This window comes from Hippopotamus amphibius, chromosome 6, assembly GCF_030028045.1.
Source record: "Hippopotamus amphibius kiboko isolate mHipAmp2 chromosome 6, mHipAmp2.hap2, whole genome shotgun sequence".
NCBI lineage: Eukaryota > Metazoa > Chordata > Mammalia > Artiodactyla > Hippopotamidae > Hippopotamus > Hippopotamus amphibius.
In genome coordinates, this window is record NC_080191.1 from 118,494,063 (window position 1) to 118,512,207 (window position 18,145).

General features: G+C 35.7%; 1 protein-coding gene across 3 annotated transcripts in view; it reads left to right on the forward strand.

The window, feature by feature from the left end:
* ARMC8 (armadillo repeat containing 8) overlaps nucleotides 1-18,145 on the forward strand; it is a 106,758-nt gene that overhangs the window by 46,420 nt on the left and 42,193 nt on the right. For all 3 annotated transcript variants that reach the window (XM_057738330.1, XM_057738331.1, XM_057738332.1), the window contains 6 exons: nucleotides 4,085-4,165; nucleotides 6,191-6,266; nucleotides 6,362-6,452; nucleotides 8,180-8,240; nucleotides 10,259-10,459; nucleotides 14,646-14,741. In XM_057738330.1, coding sequence (XP_057594313.1) covers nucleotides 4,085-4,165; nucleotides 6,191-6,266; nucleotides 6,362-6,452; nucleotides 8,180-8,240; nucleotides 10,259-10,459; nucleotides 14,646-14,741 — 606 coding nt within the window. The remainder of the gene's footprint in view (nucleotides 1-4,084; nucleotides 4,166-6,190; nucleotides 6,267-6,361; nucleotides 6,453-8,179; nucleotides 8,241-10,258; nucleotides 10,460-14,645; nucleotides 14,742-18,145) is intronic.

Genomic DNA, 18,145 nt, shown 5'->3' on the forward strand with positions numbered 1-18,145 from the left:
TTGCTTTGTGAGTGTGTAAGTCAACTCACAAGACCAGGAATGTCAGTTCCTTAATCTCTTGAGGTGGGCAAAGAAAAGCTTTGAGAAAACAATTTCACTGCAATTCATTTGCTAAAATTGAGTGGCACTAATACAGTCTAGAATTTTCCAACATTAAATGATGTCTTATAGCCAACCTTGGCAGGTAGCTGGAGAAGGATACTCCAGAACTATATGCCTCATTACAAATCTTTCAGCATCTAGACCCAAATGCTTGGGGGCACAGCATCTACTATTCATAATCACAGTAATCCCAAAAGGGCACTGAAAATTGGACCTGGAGGTGTGAATAATCCTATTCCTGAAGTTACCCAAATAGTTTTTAGAATTACTCGTCAGAAACTTCTCATTACTTTTAAGTTTGCTCATCTGAAACTTCTCAGTGCTGTTTTAGCTGAAATCATAATGTAATACTGTTAAATCACTAGTTCTTTTGCTGGAGAGAAACTTATGCTGAGCAAGAATTTACAGGCACCCTCATGCCACTAACAGAACTGAAAAAAACTAAAAACCTGAACTCAGCTTTCTTTTAGCCTGCTAATTAGCATTTACCACGGTGATTAAATTACACAATTTAAGCAATCTGAGCTATAACTAGACCTCAGGAAACATTACAGCATGTATAAACCTAGTGACAATAGTAATAGTCTAAAATACAATATTAATTTCCCTACTGATACAGTAACAACGTGTATCTTTGAAAACTGATCTGATGATCTCCGTATTATCATTAATTGTAAAAACCTTTTATTTTCGTATTGTTTACATATAGGCCCCAAATAAAATTCATAGTAGCATTTTAAGACTCATTTACAAATTTGCATATACTTTGGGCAGGGGAGACAGAAAAAGATTTCTAAAGGATTTGTGTTGTAAGCTAACCATAATTATATTTTTTTAAATTCTCTCCCGGATTTATTAAGAAGCAAAAAAAAGGGCTAGTAATAATATTAATTGGAATTCCAAATTGTTGCCACTTCTTAAACAGTTACTCAAATTTTGAGACCTGACTTTTGGAATTTAGGATGTTGAGGGCTTGTGTGCTTTCCACCCTGAGGAAGCTGCTTCACTAATGCGAGGTTAATGCAGGTTGATTTGGGGAGACTGAAGAGAGACTTGATAAGGATGGAATGATAGTTCCTCCTCTTTAGTTGGTTTGGCCACTAATTCCTTCCTTGCAGTTGTTTTTACACAATCCTATCTATGACCACAGAGAGGAAGAGCTTCTTTTGTAACAAATATTTGCTGCAATTTGGGCAAAGAATGTGAGGGATTAGAAAGTACAATATCTTAACTATCCCTTCTGCCCCCTTCCACCCCCCCCCCACCCCCGTAACCGTAAGTTCCTTCTCTGAGTCTGTTTCTGTTTTGTAAGTGAGTTCATTTGTATCATTACTTTTTAGATTCTGCTTATAAGGGATATCATACGATATTTCTCTTTCTCTGTCTGACTTATTTCATTCAGTATGATAATCACCAGGTCCATCCATGTTGCTGCAAGTGACATTATTTCATTCTTTTTAATGGTTGAGTAATAATATAGTTTGGGATTGACATGTACACACTGCTGTACTTAAAATGGATAACCAACAAGGACCTACTATATAGCACAGGGAACTCTGCTCAGTATTATGTAACAACCTAAATGGGAAAAGAATTTGAAAAAGAATAAATGCATGTATATGTATAACTGAATCACTTTGCTGTACACCTGAAACTATCACAACATTGTTAATCAACTATATGCCAATATAAAATAAAAAGTTTTAAAAAGTATAATATCTTGTAAGCGGTGGGGAACAGTTACATACAGAGAATTGCATTGTGCTTCACCATCATTTATAAACATAACTCCAAGACTGAAAACAAACTAAGTGTCTAGCTGTAGGATATTTTAAAGTATGGGACATTCGTACAATGGATTAAGGCCAAAAAAGAAATGAGAAAACTTTATGTATTGATATGAGTGATCACTGAGATATACTGTAAAAGAAATAAAAGCTTTAGAGCCGTATACATATATATATTTATATATGTATGTATGGTATATATATAGTATTTTATATATTTTATATATAAATATATAGTATCCTACCATTTCTGTTAAAATGGGGGGAAAGAATATACTTGTGTTCTTGTATGTGTGTAAAATATCTTCAAGAATATAAAATAATCTATTAGTATTAGGTCACCTCAAAGCAGAAGAGCGAATTGGCTGAATACAGTGGAAGAACAATGAGGTACAGGGGTAGAGGCAGCCTTCTGCCTCCTTAGCTGTTTTGCTAAGCATTGCCTGTATATAAATCGGGATGTTAAAATTTATAAGGAAGGCAAAAAAACCTTAGCCACCACTAATTGAGGCTTATCTTCATAATTTATTCTAGTTACCTACTTGTTAATAGGTAAGAAAAAAAGGGTCACATTCTTAGGAGACCCTTCTTTTCCTTGTATCCCCCATTATTATCACCACCACTAACCTTATAATTAATAAGCGAGAAACTCCTGTGTTTCAAATGAGTCAATTCAAGTAAAGCATTTAGAGCAGGGCCCAGCAGGTAGCAAGTACCCAATAAGGAGTACCTATAATTATAATTTCAGTTGCATGGCTGAGGATGAGGTAGGAAGACAGCACACTCCAAGCCTGTGCACTGAGAATGTCAGTATTTTCATTATAAAAGCAAGTTTACACTATTCTGGATGGATATGTAGTGATAAGTATATCAAGCAATTGTACTCTGGGAATTTGTCCTCATACCCTAAGGATCTGCACTGAGATGCAGCTTTAATAATGTTCAACAAAACATTGTTTATACTAATGAGACATTAGAAACTATCCAAAATATGTAATGGGGGTTTGCTTGAGTAAACTGTGGAATATTATATAGTGATTAAAAATAAGAAATTAGAAGTTAGAAAATGTATGGAGTTAACTATACTTCAATTTTTAAAATGTATGGAAATTAAGAGAAAAAAATTTTAAGGGCTCTTAATAGTATGTAAAATGTTTAGGGGATTGTTACCTATAAAATAGAATATGGCTCTTTTATTATTCAAAAATATGAATGCTAATCTTCCCACTTCAAATATAGGATATTTTGGTTTGGGAAAGAATGAGCATCTGCAAGATAGTTGTAACTTGGCTAAATAGTGAGTTGGAAAAGTTGGTTTGAGAGCTCTTTTTCTAGACTAGGAACTAGTTTCCTCTGGTGAACATAGATAAGGTAGCCTACCTTTCTGTGCTACATTTTTCTCTCCTAATAATGATAAGCATGAAATACCATCCTTGCCTTGGCTTTAATTGACTTTTCATTATTTAAGTGGATGGATGGGACATAAAAGAAATGAATTAAGTACTGGCAAATTTGAAGCCTTGTATTAACCTTTAGCTTGTGCCACTTTGAAGATCTTCAGTAAATTGATTAGTAGAAAAGAGTTGATAAAAATAAAATACCCGAATTTTCCTCTTTCTTCACCTTCTTACTCTAAGAAGTGATAATTTTAAGAGAAATGAGAGAGAACTAAAACATGTTTACTTCTCAGTTATGGAGTGCTGTGTTTCCCACCATCCATTGCTCAAACCTCACTGACGTGTTGAGGTAGCTTAGGCTCTAGTCTAGTTTCTCTTGCAGTTAATTAGCTTTAGAGTTCCCCTGACTAGGTCATCAGTCTTAAGTTGTAAGAATGACTACACTGTCTCCTGCAGGCATAGAGTAAGAGTGTGCACATGAAATGCAGTGTTTCGGGTGCTTCTGTTGCTGTGATGGTTTGAGGGCCTATGCCAGGATAGCTTCTGTGCCCCCTTCCTTATTTTGGGGAGGTAAGGAGGCAGTGGTTCTATAGAACTGGGATGAGAGGTTAGATAGGACAGCCTTGTGCAGGACTAAAAACAGAGTCCCTCCTGCTTTTTGGGAATGGGTTTATACAAGAGAAGGGTAACTGAAAATTCTGCATTGTAGTGAATGTGGTTTTCTCCATTTAAGTAAATGTTTTATTGGAATGAATCATTATTCTTCTTAATATATTATTATATTCTCTTTTCTTACAGGGTCCAGATCATCAAACAATTTTATTTAACCATGGTGCAGTTCAGAATATTGCTCACCTACTAACCTCAGTATCTTACAAAGTAAGATTAAAAATTATGGCCAGATTTTTATACTTTATTTTTGGTTTCTAGAGTCTTGGTCTGGAAAGAGGCCCACATATTTTTGTTGTTTCTTTGATAAATATTGTGATCAAGAATAGTATTTTATCAGTAAAATGTTATGGGGCATTGTTTTACCTATAGAATGCTCTTTAAAAAAAAAATCCACCTTTTCCTTTTTTTTTTTTCCAAGGATATAGTTGCGCTATAAGTTGCTGTTGATTATTACCTTTGATCATTAGTAGTCTCTTCTGGTACGGTGTCAGTACCTGAGTTGCTTGTGAGGTCATGCCTTGCACTATGTAGGAGCAATGGCTATCTCTTATCAGGAAAGGCTGGATTTCCTATTTGAAACCTTTATTTAGCCATGCTTACTCAAACTTAGAGCATATACCACATATACATCAACATTTAGAATGTGTTCTTCTGTTTTGTATTTTGAGTTAAAAAGCCAAGGGTTTTCAGGTGTGTTAATTGAATTTCTTTACTATCTTTTATATATAGGTAAGCAGTGTCATAATACACTATCAGGCATTTAGTTAAAACTTTTGTCATTTCATTATTGTCCAACTATTAAATTGTAGCAAATATTGGGACATTGTCTTTGTTGTATCACATTAGAACTAAATATGCTAGAGTTTCCTGTAGAGCAGAAGAGCAGTCATTTTTGTCTTCTATCCATTTGCACTCATCCTAGTCTGCTTTTTGGTTCTTAGCTTTATTGCAGGTATGGCCTGCTAATATATATGCTTTCCCTATCTCAGACATCCAAAATTAGAACTTGGTGAAGATCTCACAAGGCTAGGAGTGGGGAATGAAACCAGCATGAAACTAGCCAGAGGCAAGGGAAGGAAATATATACTGAGAGCTGCTTCCTCTGCTCTGTACCGTATGGAGGCTGAGACCAGTCAGCACTTGCATGTCAAGATACAGTTGCTGGGGTAGCGATTTACTGTTCTTCTTCTCCATCCTCTAGCTTCATTAATTCCCCCAGTTCTTTCTCCATTTCCTTCTTTTCTTTTCCACACTAGGCTTCCTTATCTACTATGACAAGTTACAGGTTGTAGAAGGAAAAAGGTTTTGGTAACATTACTGTTGCCAAGATTTGCTCCGCAGTCAGAGTGTCATGAACATATTCTAGGTTCCACCTGTAGGCACGTGCTCGTGCTGCAGAGCATTGCCCAAGTGAGGGCTAGGGCTTCTTCACACCTCAGCTACCTCTCCTGCCAATCTCAGGCTCCAAGGAAGAACCCTGCACAAGCTTGGAAGTGGGGATTAGGTCATCTGGTGAAAACTGAACAGAAAGAATGAACAATAACAACTCTCATAGGAACTCCTGCAAATTATAAAATATGTTGTATGTGGTCAAGAGTTTGAGCCATTGGTATGGTCCCAGACCAGTTAACTAGTTTTGAGGTATAGTAGCATAATTCATAGGTATTTGTAAAGTTAAATTAGTTTAGTCCTTTTTAAACTTTTATTATAACTTTCTTTTCTCTCCTGTTCTCTTCCCCCACTTCCCATCCCCATCTCCATCCCATACACAACTATAAGAGTACTTCCTTTTTTTTTTTTTCTTTTTTTTCTTTTTTTTTTTGGGGGGTCTTCTCTTCAGTTCTCTGGTTTGTAATTTGGGAAGAAGAAATGTCCCACTTGAAAGGCAGTTAGTAATTAATTGTTAATTAAGTTCACTTTGTCTTACCAACATTGTATTTTTACAGCGTTCTTTTAAATTTAATTAGGGATTTATCTAGTTCAACTTTAGTTGCTACTTCTTCCCTGTTTTTTCTTTTCTGTTATTTCAAAATTAATTTTAACTTTTTATAATTAATTTTAACTTACTGTACTCTTCAGATATACAGGTTTTATTTTTATTCCCTTGAGTCCTTCCTTTAGTACTTTAAGCAGATTTAAATAGTTATTTCTTCAGAAGAGTTTAGATTCTGAGATATTAAAATTCATATTTGCAAAATTAAAATAAAATTCTTTGTTCATTTATTTTTACAGGTTCGAATGCAAGCACTGAAATGCTTCTCAGTTTTAGCTTTTGAAAACCCCCAGGTATCGATGACCCTGGTAAATGGTAGGCTGGAACTTTCAGTGACACCTACATGATTTAATTTATGAACTTTGTAGGCTTAAAAATTCTTTAATCTTTGTTGTTTGTTTTATTTCTAGTTTTGGTTGATGGAGAATTGTTACCACAAATTTTTGTGAAGATGTTACAGAGGGATAAGCCCATTGAGATGCAACTCACATCAGCAAAATGGTAAAAGTCAAGACAATGTGGGAAGAAAGACAGTGCTTTATCAATTTAGAGTATTTTTGGACAGCCTGATTAGCTCATTTTCAATCCCCATCTATTTTGGGATTTTGAAATTTGAAAGTCATGGGATTATCTCATATCGTCTTAAATGGATGTGAGTTTTGTACTCAGTTTACTGCTAGTAGCATGCAGGACAAGAACTTTCCTATTACATCTAAGACTACCTACAAAAAATTAACTTCATTACATTCCCTTCTCCTTGTATTTCAGTTGAGATAATACAGAACTAGATCAGATTTAACCAGTACATATTATGCTAAGTATTACATCAGGAAAAATGTAAAAATATAGAAATAGTTGAAGTTGATAACCAAGGCATGATTTCAGAGAATGCAACTTCCTAATATTTAGGAAAACAAAACAAAGATTTCTTATAGAGATGTGGCCATTTATAAGATAGTTATATAAAGTTCTTATTAGCACAATTCCTGGCTCATGTAAGCATTCAATGCATGTTAATTCTTTAAGTATCAGTACATTACCAGATAGATTTAACACCTGTTATGTAGGGTTCTGTGCTAAGTGGATGGTTTAGTTTCAGTATTTAAGAAGCTGTGGCTCTCTCTTATATCTTGGCCAGAATGATAAATTTTCAGTGAATCACTCCTGCATCATGAATTGTTTGTTTTCTGTTTGTTTATATGATTTGTATTTTTTGTTTGTCTGCTTTTTGTCTTCAGCACTGAGCATTAGCCTTTTTGTTAGTAAGATAATGCTCTCATGGAACTGGTTTCAAAAAACAATGTAGTAACAAATCTTAAGAAAATAACAGCTATAAAGAATTCAGCTCCTAAATTATAAGTAAGGAATTTTACTGATTTGTTTATAGCTTTACCTAGAAGCCAGAACATGGGTATTTTAGGTTTTTTTCCCTTCCGGCTTACCAAAGGCATCTAATTCAAAAAGGAAATTTATTAATTTGTTTCTTAAGTGTTTAATGTTCAGTACTTGCTTAGAGAGTAGAAAGTAATTTTATTCTTATTCAAAGCCAGATATAATTGTGAAGGAAAATTGTTTTTCAGTAGAACCAAATCACTAATTCTCAAAGCCACTACTGGTAAGCTCTCACTAGTTAGTTAATATCTTAGGGATAGCTATAAGTGTTACAAGTTGAATGCTTCTTCTGTGACACTTCTACCACTGCTGTAGGAGTTGAAATATCCCAACTTAATTTCCTATAAACTTAGATACTTTGTTAAATTTATATTTTGTTTTAATTTTTTTCTTTTTATTATGGAAAATTTCCAACATTGAAAGTATAGAGAAAAGTATAAAGAACTCCAGTGTGCCCAGCACCTTGCTTTAACATTTATCCACTCATTGGGCCTTTTTTTTTTTTTTTTTTTTAGAACTTTTATTGAGATACAGTTAACATACAATAGACTGCATATATTTAGAGCGTACAATTTGGTATCCCAATATCCCACATTGGGCCATTTATTTTTAAAACAATTTTGTAGGTATTTAAAAAAAATATCTGGCTCACTGTCTGCATACATCAGGTAGTTTTCTTTGACTATTTAATTAGCAGAATCTCAGATAAGGGAGTGTCAAAACCTTCTCCCTCAAGATAAGTAGGTGTTTTGTTGTTGTTGTTATTGTTGTTGTTTTGTTGTTGTTTTAAGCTTTAACACACAAGGAAAAACTTACTTTCTGCCATCTTATTCCAGTTTAACTTACATGTGTAGAGCTGGAGCAATTCGGACAGATGACAACTGTATTGTATTAAAGGTGAGTTAAATTAATTCTTCCTAAAAACATGTGAAAATTATCCAGCCATATAAGTGTTGAATATAAATACAAGACACATTTATCACTGTGGTAGGTGTGCACAACAGGAAATAATATTAAAATACCATGCTTTTCGGTGGGATGACATATAGTTTTAAAAAATTGGTTTTAGATGTGTTTTGAAAGTCAAAGTAAATCTTTCCTTGTCAAACCTTTTTTACTTTTATGGTAATTAGAAGGATGTAGAAACTATAAAAATATGTAAAATTCAGGTTAAATAGAAAATATGTTTCAGTCCTTGATATTCATTTAGCTTGCAACACAGTTTTGTAGGCAAGCAGTTCACTAACTCTACAGATAAAGATTTTATTTCACCCTCATGGCAGATAATCAAAAGGCATAATGAGAAAGAATAAGTAAATAACACATGAAAGCAGTTGTCATTATTGTGGTACGGTAAATGCAACTAGAACTCAGAAAAGCCCAGATAAAAGACTAGCCCTAAAAGTTCTAAGACCTGAATTTTGGTTTTAGCGCTTCTGCCACTGACTGGGTTGGTAGCCTTGGGCACATCCCTTATTCTTTTGGTGCCCCAGACTCCTAATTATGAAAATGAAAGCAGTGATTCTTGCTCACCTATCCCACAGGGTTATTGAGAATAGTATATTAAGTACATTAAACATCTTATTAGTTATAAAGAACAGAACAACTGTAAATAAATTGATAGTGTGAAATCTCTCATTATGAATGTGAGACCTCTCATTATCAGTGTTCAAAGTGAACTTAAGGATAAAAGAACGTTAAGAAGATTGTTTCCTTTAGTCTTTGGTGAAGGAAGACAATTAATTTAATGAGCAGAGGACCCCTAAGTAAATAGCACTGCATAGAGCACTAAAGGCTTCCTTGCCCTTACATAACTGCTCTACCCCTCCTTTTCTTTCTCATTGGTAAACTAGGTTAATAGTATCTTCTTTGCATAGTAGCTGTGAGCATTAAATTCAATAGTGCATGAATTTATGGTATTGTTAAGTGTTGGTAACTGTTCAAAGGAAAATAAGAATAAGCCTTTCTTCTTAGAAGCCTAGGGTTGTATTATAAAGACAGAACCAGCCTGATAAGAAATCAGTAGTGAACAATAAAGTGCTCAACTCTGTGGTAAAGCTATAATAGGAGCTTAGAAAAGAACAAAGCATAGTTGACTGTAGTTGTAGAGGAAGCCTTCCTATAATTCTAACGTTTCAGTTGCTATGTCCACATTATCCTTTAAAGTTGACTCATCAGCCTTAGAAATATAAATGTGGGATATTTTTATTGATAACCTAATGTAGATAAATTACCAAGACCAGTGCCAAGATTTTTGAAGGACTGCAGAAGTAAAATTGGACTAGTATGTGTCACTCTCATTCCAGGGAGTTCTTTGGAGAACCTAGGAACTGTGATTGATGCATTTCACTTGGATTACAAGAAACTGGTAGAATCTGAGTAATGGAAAGATCACTGGATTTTTAAAGCTGTATTTTGTTTTTTTGCAACTGTAGGTATTAATCTCTAAACAAAAACTGAAAGTCATCCCAGCCGTATCATATTCATTAAGGAAAAGATAGCATACTTTTTCTAAGGCAGATCGTTCCTGATTAAACTGCTGGATGTATTTTAGGTAAATAAATACATAGACAAGGCAGAAGCATCAAAAATGATTTATTAGCAATTCTTAATTGTCTTTTGTAAGGTTGTACAGTAAAGCTTCAGTCTTATCAATCACAAAAGCCTAATTAGAGTTTATTTTAATGTGCTTTGAATATATGTGAGTTTAGTGTAACAGTGTAAATGATTAATATGTACTGAATTTTGTTTTTTACATTCCAAAAATCCTTTTATTGTCTGAAAGTCTTCATTGAAACGTTTGGTCACAAACATGACTGCTGGTAAAAACCGTTGGGTTGATTTAGTTACTGTAGGATCTCCATCATGCTTTTGCCTTTACCAAAAAGCAAATAATTAATTTCACTACCTTCCAGACGTTGCCTTGTTTGGTTCGAATGTGCAGTAAGGAGAGGTTACTAGAGGAGAGAGTTGAAGGAGCTGAGACACTCGCCTATCTGATTGAACCAGATGTTGAGCTACAGAGAATCGCTAGCATTACTGATCACCTCATTGCCATGCTTGCTGATTATTTCAAGTATCCCAGCTCTGTGAGTGCCATCACTGATATTAAAAGGGTACGTTCTCTTTTTCTTTTCAGCAGCTCAAGAGAGGGATTTTTAGAAAGATTTTCTTACTGTTCACCACTTTGAACTAGTTGATAATTACAGTTCAAAGCCCTTTTAAATAAAGATATCTCTTACTTTTGGTAACGTAGATGATGTTGCTTTATAAGTTTTTGAGTCTAGTTTGTTTCATGTTTATTGTCAAAAGTTTTTTAGTAAGGAGACAGTCAGAAAATTGCATCCCTAATTCCCAGCTAACCCTAAAATAGTGGGGTCTCTAAGCTGGTTATTGACATATATCAACATCATCTGATCCTGTCCAAGGACCTAGAATCATCTCTGTCACTATATTCTCATTCTTTAGGACAAGGGTAATCTTTTGTTCCAAGCGACCAAGTGGCTTTATTTTACTCTCCACCATTGTCTTTTTCTCATGCTACTTTTTCTTCTAATTTTTGCCATCTCCTTTCTTTTCCGCAGTTTCATACTGTGCTTTGGGCCTGCTAATGACAGCTAAAGCACTATCTAACTTCTAGTTTGAGACCATCAGGGACCAAGTTGTGCTAACTTTTTCTCAAACTAAAAGTTCCTTAAAATAGGTAGATAATCTTTTTGGCTTTGTTTTTCTCAACCTATTTGTCATATCCACTTCTCTAAGCACGAGAGATAAATGTTGTATTAGAGAAATTTTATTTAAGGAGGTCATGGTAGAGAGAGCATTGCCTCCTAAATAATAACCAGTACTGTTTCACAAATGTGACTGTCTTTTTGATGCCATTGGTCCTAATGGTAATTTTTTTTTTAACTATTCTCTTGACCTCTCCCATGCCCCTGAGTTCCAGAAAAACTTCATCTGGGAGGCAACTGTTCATGTGGCATTTAACACTGAAAATAAAACAAACTATTAATGGTATACCTTTTCTTTGTCTCAGAAAGGGCCTAAAATAACTTTTATTGGTATTTGTATTAATGTATACTGCCCTTTATATGTTAGAGTTATGTGCCTGCTCTACCTTCAGTAGTATTGTTTCTCTAGTAGAAGCGATAGGTTATATTGAACCAGCTGCCATGTCTGTTTTCCTTCTGGCTACTTGCTCACACTGACACTGTACCTCACAGTACAAAGGTGTCTGAGCAAGTCCTAACTATAGCCTCATGAACACCCTAAGCTGACCATCCCAGCAAGGCAAATAGAACACTTTGATGGACATGAGAGTGGGGAAATATAGTTATAAGAACTTATAGCCTGCATATGTGCAAAACATTTAACTAGTATATAGAAGATTATCCCTTCTGTTAGGGTTTTTCCATTCTACTTCTATCACAGTACAACTGGAATAATAATAATTTAAAAGAATAATCTCCTAAACTTGAATATTAGTTTTTTTGTCATCTTTATTTTTAATGTTGGATTATCCAGTGGTTTCTGACATACAACTAAAGGTACTAGAACCATAAAAGATAATTTTTTACATGTTAATAAATGTGTGATTTTTATGGTATTTTTAGTCCACGTTGGTATTCTGATATATGTTATGACTAGAAAGTAGTTAAGACATAAGAACAGATATTTTATACAAGCAGCTCATGCACCTTAATACCAAAAAAGCAAATAACCCAATCCACAAATGGGCAGAAGACCTAAATAGACATTTCTCCAAAGAAGACATGCAGATGGCCAACAAACACATGAAAAGATGCTCAACATCACTAGTCATTAGAGAAATGCAAATCAAAGCCACAATGAGGTATCACCTCACATCAGTCAGAATGGCCATCATCAAAACATCTAGAAACAATCAATGTTGGAGAGGGTGTGGAGAAAAGGAACTCTCCTGCACTGTTGTTGGGAATGTAAGTTGGTACAACCACTATGGAAAACAGTTTGGAGGTTCCTTAGAAAACCAGAAATAGAACTACCATATGATCCAGTAATCCCACTCCTGGGCATATACCCAGGGAAAACCATAAGCCAAAAAGAAACAAGTACCATAATGTTCATTGCAGCACTATTTACAATAGCCAGGACATGGAAGCAACCTAAATGCCCACCAACAGATGAATGGATAAAGAAGATGTGGCACATATGTACAATGGAATATTACTCAGCCATAAAAAGGAGTGAAATGGAGCTACATGTAATGAGGTGGATAGACCTAGAGTCTGTCATACAGAGTGAAGTAAGCCAGAAAGAGAAAAACAAATACTGTATGCTAATTCATATATATGGAATCTAAAAAAAAAAGGCAGTGATGAACCCAGTGACAGGGCAAGAATAAGAGTGCAGATGCAGAGAATGGACTGGAGGACACGGGGTTGGGGGGGTGGGGGGCAAAGGGGAAGCTGGGAGGAAGTGAGAGAGTAGTATAGACATATATACACCACCAACTGTAAAATAGATAGCTAGTGGGAAGTTGCTGTATAACAAAGGGAGATCAACTGGATGATGGGTGATGCCTTAGGGGGTCAGGCCAGGGAGAGCTGCAGGGAGTCGCGGGAGGGAGGGGATATGGGGATATATGTATAAACACAGCTGATTCACTTTGGTGTACCTCAAAAGCTGGTACAAGCGTGTAAAGCAGTTATATTCCAATAAAGAGCTTAAAAAAAAAACAGATATTTTAGAACTTACACATCAAAAGAGTGTTGTATATTGGGAGTTACCTCCCATAAACCATCAGTGCCTGCTTTGATCAGTGCCTGTTTTTCTACTGTGGAGTTTTTGTTATTGTTGTTACTCTAAATGATCTTATCCAGCTGGATTTCCCCATCTTCACACACCAGTGACAGTTAACTTAAAACTCTCTTAGTTAATGAAAATGTATTATTGTCAGGGTTTTCTTGCTAGTATGCCATTCAGTTCTTTAGGAATTTTCGAAAGAGGGTCTCAGAATACTATGAACAACACCTGCATCTTTGCATAAGGGTGAACCTTTCCAAGGCAACTCGTTTGGAAAAAGTTGCATTCATTTGGATGAGTAAGTTATATCTCTTAGTTATAAAATTATTTACTTTATTGATGTGCCTTATATATTTACTGGTTCATATTTAAGGCTTTTTTTAAAAAAACTTTATTTGGCTGCATTGGGGGCTCTTAGTTGCAGCACATGGGATCTTCTTTGTAGCTCGCAGGCTTCTCTCTAGTTGTGCACGGGCTCCAGAGCACGTGGGCTCTCTCGGTGCACAGGCTCTAGAGCACTCGGGCTCAATAGTTGCAGCGCATGGGCTTACTTGCCCTATGACATGTGAGATCTTAGTTCCCCAACCAGGGATTGAACCTGGGTCCCCTGCATTGGAAGGCAGATTCTTAGCCACTGGACCACTGGGGATGTCCCTACTGGTTCATGTTTAGTCACTGAAAGTGTCTTGAGAACATGCTTCTCTTTTATCTTTATGGTAGTTTGGTGATAAATCAGGTATATGAAAGAATTAATAACTGAGAAAGCCAGTTATGCATGTGAAAAGAGAGCATTAGTTATTTCATACCAGTAAGTAATTTTAATAAATTTATCCCCAAAGAGCCCCCTGATCTTAATTCTCAGATAGCTATAATAGATAGCAATGATTACCATGATCTGTTGTTTATTAAGGATTTTTACCAAGGTTTTCCTGCTTCTGAAAGCTTTTTAAATGCTGAAATTTGGCTAGCATTTTATGTTTGGGAAAACCTAAAGATATTGTTGCAGCAGCACTCAAGTTATCAGCTGTATTTTGGGGCTAGAAAGGCCTGAGTGTGCTAGGGTTTTGAGAGCATTTCAGAGAGCTGGTGGGGACTTTCCTGGTTGTCCAGTGGTTGGGACTGCGCTTCCACTGCAGGGGGCATGGGTTCGACCCCTGGTTGGGGAACTAAGATCCCGCCTGCTTCATGGCGCTGCCCAAAAAAAAGAGCTAGTGCAGGCAAGCATCAGTGCCACTAAAGGTACCATCTAGAAACACTGAATTTTTAGGGCTCAAAGATTGACAAAGGTTTTTCATATACCAGTGTCACATTTTAGACAGAAGCAGACTGTAAGAATTCCAGGTCATGTTAACACAGACTCAGCAAGGTCTCAGTCATATGTGAGCAGAACCCCAAAATAACCAGCACTTGTATGTTAATAGTTGTTAAACATTTTTTTCTTCAACTCTACTCAGTTAGTTTTCTTGAAAGTTTAATTTGTGGACTGGGTTGGAAAGTATCTTTTTTTCCCTCCTATAGCTTGATCACGACTTAAAGCATGCTCACGAACTTCGCCAGGCTGCATTCAAGCTCTATGCTTCTCTTGGAGCAAACGATGAAGACATCCGGAAGAAGGTGAGTCTGGGAGAGGGGCGTCCCCCAGTCCTGACAGCCAGCAGGCAGGGAGTGACGTCAACCTGAAAGTCGTGGTGAAGAGCACTAACAGTGACTGTTTGAATATAATAAAACAGAGTGACTAAAGGCATAATTGAAGAATGAATGGGACCCGGATTTGGGGGGTTGTTTGTTTTTAGAACATAGAGTGGCATGGCCGTGCTGGAATGACAAATAACTGGCGTGCTTTTTTGTGTCATTAATATGGATTATTATGTTGCACATTTTTGCATGTGTTCTGATAAAAATCAATTCTAGCACTGTGAAGCTTCAGACACCTTGAAAGACCTAACACTAGAATTGTAAATGTTATTCATGGAAATACTTTCCAATGCCGTTGAGAAATTTAACTCTCTATTGTATATTGTTCTTTGATATGTGGCTTAGTTATGTTTTGATTTTTTTTGCTACTGTGCAAGTTTGATGTGAATAAAATCTTTGTGGAATAATGATTTTATGTTTAGTGAGTGGTCATCTGAATTTTTCAGCTTCCAAAAAATGTATCACTGGTATAGCACCTTATGTTATTACAGCCTAGTCCAACACTGAGCTCATGTTCTTTATAAGAGTAGTTCTAAGCAAGGAGTAAAGTATTGTGGTAAGCTCTGATCTGGCTCCCTCCACAAACCAAAAGGCTGGAGCTTACCACTCAAAAAAAAATGTATAGTCCAATAAATTATAACAAGGCTTTTAGGAACATCAGTAAATTCATTTGTTCTGTCTTGATGAGCCATAGCAGAAAGAGCAAATTGTGCATTAGTTTCTGAATGTGGCAGTTTACTATATCTCCCCGTCCTGTGTTGGTATTTTAAGGAGCCCTGTGAGAGAAATCACAAAGTATTGGGACTTTAACATAATTTAGAGAAGTACTTTGGGCTTGTAGAGAGAGAAGTATGGAATTAACTGTAGGTGTTTTGAAATAAATTGAACCATTCTTGGAGAAAATTGAAAGATTAGATATATAAGTAGCTTTGATTTAAAATCAGTGCAGAAAACACAACTAAGCTGAATGTTTTCCATGTACCTCAATTTAGTTCAGTTAACAAGATGTTTTTGCCTTTAGTGTTTTAGTAAATATCTATGAAAATCCTTTTTGACACCTCTAAGCTTTCATTTGTGAACTGTTACTTCAAGGCAGACATACTAGTGATATGATTTTCCCTATGTCTAAATATGATTTATGGATGTCGATGTTCATATGTTTCATTCAGTTTAGGTACATGGTGTATTGCAAGGAAAGAGACATTTATGGCAATTCACATAGATAAAACATTTTTTAAAAATTGACATGGACTGTGTAAGTTAAATACGTAACGATTTGTTTTGGGGTGGTTTACTAGGCCCAATGGAAAGAGGAGAAGTATTTTACCCATTCTTTGAGCTCAAGAAGGCCATGCCATGGACTGAAAGGGAGATAGATAGATGGACCATAATGGGGAGAAATAGGATGTCCATTTGTACTTCTTTGTACTTTTTTGTTAATAAAATATTGTTTTGGAATTAATGACTAATTTGTGATATCGTGTTCTAGAAATATTTAAAATATGACAGTGATGATCAGTAGTCTATTAAAACTTGTATTTATAATGTGTATAATTTCCTGGTGAGGCTAAATCCTGATAATTTCTGTAGAAAGATGACAAATAAAGAATAAGTTATTATTATAGTTTTTTGTGTGTGCCGAAGAAAAGATACTATGGTATGCTTATGTATGGGGACTATATAGAGTTTTTAGGAAGATATTTAATTTCTGGGAAATTAAGTGAATAATTTACAGTTCATAGCAGCTACTAAAGAGAGAAATTGTAAATTGGAAAATATAAAGTAATTTTGTGATAAAATCTGCATGAAAATGGTTCTTAGGAGTGGAGAATTCTTATTTTCAGTGTATAAAAAATGATAAATGATAACTTTTCCTTTGAATGCATTTATTTCTATTCTACTTTTTGTTGAAATAATTATTTGAATAGATTTTTATTTAGTTTCTCCATGAAATATTTATCTTTTATACTTATGGCTTAATGAACTTTGATTGTATTTCTTTTTTTGGTGTAGATTCTTGAAGTACAATGTTTATTGTTGTTTTATTTTTTAATGCAATTTTTATACTTGCCAAGGTGGAATTTCACTTTACCGCATTAATGAGTGGACAATCTCTGAAAGAAATTTCAAGGACTATAGACCTATTTCTACCCCACCCCCACCCCTCCACCCCACCCCCCCACCAAACAAAAGCAACAAAAAGGCTTTTTGTTTGTTCCAGGATAAAAATATGAAGTGTCCAATTGGTCTGTCCTTTAAATTGAAAATGGGAATGTAATTTAGTAAATATAGGAAGTAACATACATCCCATTGCCCTATTATGACCAGTTAAGGAAATGAGGCAGAATGAAGAAGAGAAAACTAGAGCAAAGAGGTAGGGACAGTGAGAGGTATACACAGCAGGAAAGGAGAAAGATACAGGCCTCCTCTTCATGGTATTATGGCTCTCTCTATCTTATTGCTTCTGAAGACTTTTAAAGGCCTGCTGTGATTTCATTTCTTGATACATTCTCTCTGGGCCACACAAAATTAAGCTGAAGACAATATGACCTGTAGGTCAGAGATTTACTACTCTTGCTTTGAAGTGGTGTTGGTGTGTTCCCGTTAAAAGAAACCAACTATATAACAGTCCCTGGAACCTAATAAGCACTCAGTGAATATTGTTGAATGAATACAGAGAGATAAATATAGAAATGATAATGCAGAAATCATACAGAGTGACATTCCCTTTAATACGCCTGGGTCTTTCTGTATCTTTATGTGCAAAGTTGGTATCCTAATTCCTAGGTTGGCGTCCTTTATCACTCTGTGGCATACCTACAAATTCCTGATTCCTGTGGTGTCCTATCAGTGAAAGAGGGAGGGAAGAGTCCTGCGGTGAAAGTGGAAAACATTACCATTGGCTGTGACATGAAGAGGGAGAAGAAAAGCCCAAGAAAAGCCCAAGAAAAGATGAAGGACCACTCACCCTGACAACAGATGTGGCCTGGCTATATTAAAGTTAGAATAATTCAAGGGTTTTGGTTAGGGAAAGCAAGGGCAAAGCAGGAATTGAGAGCTCGGTGAAAGAAGGGTCCAGAGAACATTAGCAGTAACTGCACCGACAGCAATGCCAGGTGAAGATTAGCTGTAATCTCTGCCACAGGGAAAGTCTAGTTTCTAATGATAGCTTTTACCGCATAGTAATGCTAAGAAGCATAAGTTCAGTTCATGGGACTAACAAAGAAGTTAAGACAACTAACAGATTATTTCAAGTACTGGCATCCCAATCAGAACCCCAGTCAGTTGGTTAAGTCGTGCAGAGGCAGCAGTGGCAAACAGTC